This window comes from Morone saxatilis, unplaced genomic scaffold (assembly GCF_004916995.1).
Source record: "Morone saxatilis isolate NCDOM2014 unplaced genomic scaffold, NCSU_SB_2.0 Contig12, whole genome shotgun sequence".
In the NCBI taxonomy this organism is placed as follows: domain Eukaryota; kingdom Metazoa; phylum Chordata; class Actinopteri; family Moronidae; genus Morone; species Morone saxatilis.
Window position 1 is genome coordinate 27,876,328 of NW_023339674.1, and position 7,085 is coordinate 27,883,412.

Consider the following 7,085-nt stretch of genomic DNA (forward strand, 5'->3'; position numbering starts at 1 on the left):
CTGTTCCGGTGAAAATGGTGATCTGATCTAGAGCCAGTGTTTGGTTTGTCCCTTCTGGGCTGCTGTAGAAACATGGACTCCATGGAAAGCTCATTCTAAAGCTAACACAACGATTCTTATTTGTAGGTGATTATACACTAAACCTGGACCTTTTTAATGTAATATTTAACATTTACTCATTTAAATGTCACATATTCATAAAATCATAAACAGGGTCTAATGTTTATGATTTTATTTTGTGATATGTTATATATTTAGTTGCATTGTGTACTTACTGGTGATAGACTGATTGTTCACAAGGACTAACATGAATGTTATTTTATCAGATAGTTCAAAATAGATAAATAATCAAGTATGAGTAAGTACCTTTTATTTGTTGATTGTATAATTGAATATGTAATAAGAAATTTTCCATGTAGTCATTTTATATAAACTATTTATCAAATTTACAGAATATGTGCTATATCATTATCTGAATATGAAGATTTTGCCCCACAGTGTCACTTTGTAACTCTTCAGTACATTGGGAGCGACAATAAAAAACAGGACCAGAGCTGAAAGACTGAAAGGGAACACTTTTTATCAGAGTGTATGTACATGGAACCAATACAGATATTCCTTCATATCCATTATACTTTATTTCTAGTTTGAATTGCATTCATAATGGTCTTAAAAAATCTTAAATTCATCCAGTAAGTAATTGGTACTTTTAATTGATTTAGAAGAGCCTCGATAGCAGCATCTGTCTTTAGTAGTTGCCGTTGGTATTACTTCTCTTTGGTTGATAACATCATTATTCCTGCCTGCGGTGCTCATTGGATTGGATTTTTCAACTGAGAAACCGCTGTTTGATGTCATTATGCCAGACCAGAATCAGTTAACTTGGTGGAGTGGGTGGATTCAGAGGCCCAGACCCAAGCAGCTAGACTTTTAATTCAGCTACATAAATCACAGAGTGGGACTAATTACTGAATGAATGAATGTATCTATTCATTATAAAGTAGAGTAACATCTAACGTGTGTTTCCTTTGCTGTGGGGCCAGTCATAACCAGCTGAGATCACTGCCAGTGGAGGTGTGTACTCTAAAAAACCTCTGCAGCCTCACACTCAAGCAAAACCTGCTGGAGAGCCTGCCAGAGGAACTAGGACAACTGGAGAACCTGACTGAGCTGGTAACTAACACATACTGTATGTAGCATATTACACTCCCACCAGACTCTTCCAACTGTGATGTGTGACTGGCTGACAAAGGTGTCCTTTGCTGTGTTTGGTTTAAGGACCTGTCCAACAACCATCTGAACGACCTTCCCTCCAGTCTAGGCCGTCTTATCTGTCTGCAGAAACTCAACCTGTGTTACAACAAGCTGAGCTGTCTGCCTGACAGCCTGGCCCAGCTCACAAGTCAGTCAGTTTTTTTACATGGCTGCTTTTGACGTACCATTAATGATCAAATAGTGGCTTTAATTTACCCCTACAGTAGAAAGAACCAGGCCTTAATTGAAATATGCTTATTATTATAGGAAGAATTTATTTTTTTATTTATTAGGGCCAGAGCACCACCCGGTATGAAAGCGCTGTTATATGAAAGGAATTATTATTATCTTTAACATCAATCACATTTTTGAGGGGCTAAAGTTATCATGTCCAGACTTAGAAAAGAGTCACTTTGAGCCATACCCTCAAGCCAACAGAAAATCTGCCATTTTTAATGTAGTGGTCATTTTTGGCATTTTACATTGTACTTTAACAAACTCTTCCTAGAGAATGAATCAGATTGACTTGAAATTAGCCCAGTCATACTTGGATACACTCCTCCTAGAGGGTTGAGCAGGTCCACCTCAAATGGGGTCATTACCCACTATTTATAGGTTATGTTTCAGTATGTTATTACAAAAATGTAAAATTATCAGTATCAGCCATGAGAAGCAGCTTATCTGTCATTTTATCGGCTGAAAATAAATCCCTACAAGAAAGTAGTTTGACCTCAGTTGGTTAAGAAAAAATGTAAAAAGTGCTGTTGGTTAAAGTGCTTGACAAACTCAATTTAATAAATAAATTAAAAAACTGCAGCATTTAAATGTTTATTTAGAATTTGAATGTCAATGTTATGAATAAAGCAGAGCAGATTACTACTCCCTTGCTTCAAACTTCCCTTCCAAGTGAAAATTAGAAACTAGGGTGGCCACAAAACGTGTGAAAAACATGAATGTATGTAGAGCCACTGTTCTGCATAGGTCTCCATTTAAAGTGACCTGCAGCGTCTGTAGATGTAGAAAGGCACAGAAGAAGAAAAAAAGTAGGTGTGAGACACTTAAAAGTCTCGTATTTCCTTCTTTGAAAAAAAAAAAAAAATGACTTGCTGCCTGTTTGCTAACTTGATTTACAGATGTTAAGCTGTTGGACTGCAGCAATAACCAGCTGACTGACATTCCTGCCAGCCTATCAGAGATGCTCGCTATGGAGCAGCTCTACCTCAGGCACAACAAGCTCTGCCTCCTCCCAAAGCTCCCTGCGCCCGTGCTGAAGGTAATCCTAGCAACAGTTCAGTTCAGTTTTATCTGAATAGCACCAAATCATAAAAAAAGTTATCTCAGGACACTTTTCATATAAAGCAAGAGAGTAGTTTTCTAGTGGGGTAATAGGGTACTATGAACTCAAGGTACGAAGGTGTCTGCCAGTGAAGAGCTTTGTAGGTGAGGAGGAGGATTTTAAATTCTATTCAAGAATTTCACAGGGAGCCAATGCAGAGAAGCTAATACATGAGAAGTCCCTCCTAAATGTCACACACTGGACCTCTAAAAGTAGTTCGTATATTATGGCTTCAAGAAATGTAATTTTGCATATATGTTCATCTGTGTGTGTATGTGTGTAGGAATTGTACGTTGGGAACAACCAGATTGAGCAGTTGGATCCGGAACAGCTGGCCTGCCTGACAGCCATCTCTCTTCTAGAACTACGAGACAACAAGATCAAAACCCTTCCTGAAGAGATCACCTTACTGAGCACACTCACACGCCTTGACCTTACCAACAATGACATTACCACGTATGTTACTGGACACCATGACACCATGACTACCTAAAGCAGAAAACAGCCAAACTCACACCATGATTGAAATATCCAGTCAGTAACAAATATGTTCACAGCGATTTCACAGGGTGGATTTTAGACATTTACGTACATATGCACTACACTATTTATATTTTTATATTACAAATTATTTCAGCATGATGGGACATGTAACCATGCAGGCCCACTGCATTGGTATAAGATAACAGCTAGTATAGCTGAGTCTTCCAGATCAGTCATTAGCAGCTGAGACTTAAATATCTACCTCTAGATACTGTCATCACCTGAGTACCAGGTACCAGGTATTTTCATGTGAATTGTATTGTTTTCTGTCAGTCTTCCAGCTTCTCTCAGCCTGCTGCCCAATCTGAAGGTGTTACTGTTGGAGGGAAACCCTTTACGAGGAATCAGGAGAGACCTGCTCACTGTAGGTGACACACTGAGGACAAACACACAGCATGGATGGTAAAACTGATGGGTGAAGATAATGCAGTGGTAGTACAGCCTGTACAAATACTAGCTGAAATCACAGTTGCTGAAGACAATTGTTTTTCACTTTCCTAAGAAGTAGATGCCGCAGTGCAGGGTTTTAGAGACTGACTGAAAATTAGTGAACTTTTGAAAATATACCTTTTCTATGAATAGAATATTTAAGTTAACTAATATAGCATGTACATTGTCAACCAACTCTAGTTGACATTGCTGAATATAGTACCACAAGCATTTTTTTCTGCATGATATACCAAAAAAAGTTTTCAAATCAGCGCTGATCGGATAACATAAAAGCCACTACTGATATGTATTGTATGTACTGTATGTACATATCAGTATGTATCTAATAGTCGACCAAACCATTAGTCGATGAGAAGAGTCTTAGTCGCATACTTTTTATTAGTCTGATAGTCACAGAAAAACAACATGAAACTCTGTTTGGGAGCTGCACCTTGTCAACGGGACGAAAGTATCAGGATTGTAACGCTGGAAGTCTCCTACCAATGCACTGCTACATGTGTTAACTGTATTAGCTGCTGCCACTTACTAATTAGCGATCCTGTTAGCTGACCGTACCCAGGCTGTGAGCTTGAAGTACCATGAGAGTTTTTTACACCACTAGCACAGGACCTTTGACTGCAGGGAGGAGTAGGAGTGCAGGGCCAGAATGAGTACTATAGCCAAAGTTGGGCAAGCAGCAAGCGGTCAGGGATAGCCCTAGACTATACACTTAACTGTTCGCTAAATCATTAAGATGAAACACATTTGCCATTAAAGACTGCGGTCTTCTCTGTAAGATTCTATCATACAGCTTCTTATTTAAGAAAAGTTACTATTTGACAGCTTTAAAATGCAATGTTTGTCACAAATCCCTTCAATAGTCAGACATTGCACATTGCATTTTAATAGAAGTAAACCTATAGGATCAGATTTGTGTCAATAAAATCGAACAAAACTTCTTAAAAAGAAGTAGAATTTGAGAAATACGTTCAGGGGAGTAAAACAGTTTTGGTGGATAAAATGTCTGGTACACACACAACATACATCATCAGTACTTAATTACAAAAATCATTTATTTGCAAGTTGAAAATTTCAATGTTTTAATTTCTCTCTCAAATTTTTTTTTGTTTGATTACACTGGCACAAATCTGATTTTATACAAACTAGAAATGATAACGGTTCACTGCAGCTGTAGTAGTCGAGAAGTTTTGAGATGGAATTTCAGTGACATAGTTCCATGCAAAATTATAATGTTCTCACTGCTTCACTAGAGCAAACATTAATACTAATATTCAAACTTCTTACACTCCTCCTATGTTGTCCTCATCACAGAAAGGAACCAATGAGCTTCTGAAATATTTAAGAGGACGAATTAAAGGTACAGTTCACTTTTCTTTTTTTGCTGACTTGAAATAGTTTTGTCCACTGCACCTAAAAGGGCTGAAATGGTTCCAGTAAAGTGATGTTCACCACCATTGATCAGTGGCCTTGTGTGAGTCATGTTAAAGACTTTTCATTGGCTTGCAATGGGCAATAAAGTTTTCCTGAATTCAATTTTAAATGTTTCATCAAAGGTCACTAACCAAAAAATTCGGAATGATTTCTTGACCAGTTAGTCCGAATGTCTGTTTCACAGCAGCAACAACAGAAAACATTTCACTAACTAGCTTTTTCTGAGCTTTTAACCACATCTCAAGGTGTTTATCAGTGATGAGAGGATGATGAGAATCCTACCTTCTGACCAGGACACACATTGTTAAATCAACAGGGACTGCCATAAGCATCCCAGTGTGAGAAGCCATTGTGAAGCAGGAATATCAGAACATCTAACCAACACTTACTAAAAAGCGTTCAATAGCTTAAGATCTCTACTGGTATACCCTTAAACAGGACTGACTCACACTACCTCTGCTGCTGGCTACCATGGTTAAAATGCAGAGTTAAACTGTCTAAAGTTTGACTGTTTTTCACTTAAAAGGATTCCAACACTGAGCAGGATATTCCACAAAATGATTTCATGTAAAGGGGGGGAAACCTCTGCCGATGTACGGGTTACACCTTAAAGCAGAGAGATGCACCTTGCTTTACTGCCAGTTTGATCCCAGGCCAAATACATTAGTCGCAGTGTGGGTGTCCCTGGTACCCGAGATGGGGCTCATACATACAACACTACCTAACAAGACTAATAAATACTAATAAAAACACTCATAATGACCAGCCGTTTATTTCTACAATGGGAAAAGAATTAATGAAGTTTGAAGTCATAGTTCGTTGAATAACAACCCAAAATGCATTTTGCTTTTTTTGTACCATAACTTATTTAGTATTGAATTGTTGTAGTTGAGTAAGGTTGTATTTTTTATGTAAATTTGTTAAATGTTTAGAATGTATTTCAAGACAAGACTGTGAGACAGCTGCGATTGTGCTGCTTGTTTTTTTATTTTTTCTACAACAACATAATAATTTTCACAATCGAATGTCCAATCATTTTCACAATCGAAAGTCCGTTATTTTTTGCAATTTGATTATATAATCTAATTTTTATAATACCTTATAGTTACAATAATATACTTCTCACGTTATAACATGATATTAAACCATTTTTCTTTTTCTTGCATAGCAGCTATATGTTGCCGTAAAATACAGTGTGAATTATTTTCTCATGATATGTTTCATGCTGGTCTCCCATACTTATTTGTGTGTGTGTGTGTCTGTGTGTCTGTGTCTGTGTGTGGTTTGGTTTGCAGAGGAGCCTGACGGAGCAGATGAAGGACCTACAGCCCTGACGTTACCCAGCCAGGCCACTATCAATGTACATCACATTAAAACACTGAAGTTTTTGGTGTACAGGTTAGTGATACACAGTTCGGTCTGTATTTTCAAGAAAAATGGTGGCACCAAAATAATCTTTTCATGTGTTACTCTTTTGGTTACATTTATTTGCAACCAGTAGACTGACAAATCTGGTGACTCACTTCATCAAAGCATGGTGATACACACTTGTCAGTTCATTACTTGGACATAATATAATGGTAGTATTTGTATTTGCTGTGTAATTGTTAACAGTAGCCTCTCATACAGCTGCCGTATTGGTCTTGTCACATGAAGCAGCTGATCCTGTCAAACTTCTTTTTATTGATGTTCCCAGATCTCAGTAATTACCTTTGTGACTGCAGTTAGTCCATGTTGTAATAAGCTGCAATGATACATGGTTGGATATTAGTCTTCATTGGTGTCAGCACTAAGGCAAATGTCACATTACAGTCATTTGATTCAGTGTTTATATCAAAATGTAGCTCAAGGTTTGAGAAATTAGTTGTTGTTAGTTACACTCTAGTTACTCAACGAGTTAGAGTAACTCGACTGTAACTTTGTATGTTTTTGTGTTTAGTGAGAAGCAGGCATTGAATATTCCAGATGAGCTGTTTGATGCTGCAGCAGATCAACTCATTACCACAGTTAACTTCAGCAAGAACCAGCTGACCGCCATACCTCCCAGGTACACAAACAAACACACACACAC

The 7,085-nt window shown here is 37.7% G+C and overlaps 1 protein-coding gene across 1 annotated transcript in view; it reads left to right on the forward strand.

Annotated features, from left to right (window-relative positions):
• The window catches only part of lrrc40 (leucine rich repeat containing 40), a gene marked incomplete at both ends in the record, with an annotated part of 9,553 nt that extends 2,492 nt beyond the window's left edge, over positions 1-7,061 (forward strand). The window contains 8 exon segments of the mRNA XM_035652938.1: positions 1,044-1,173; positions 1,279-1,402; positions 2,388-2,527; positions 2,874-3,046; positions 3,407-3,497; positions 4,895-4,940; positions 6,310-6,412; positions 6,954-7,061. Of these exon segments, the coding sequence (XP_035508831.1) occupies positions 1,044-1,173; positions 1,279-1,402; positions 2,388-2,527; positions 2,874-3,046; positions 3,407-3,497; positions 4,895-4,940; positions 6,310-6,412; positions 6,954-7,061 (915 nt within the window).
• Between the last annotated feature and the right edge of the window lie 24 nt (positions 7,062-7,085).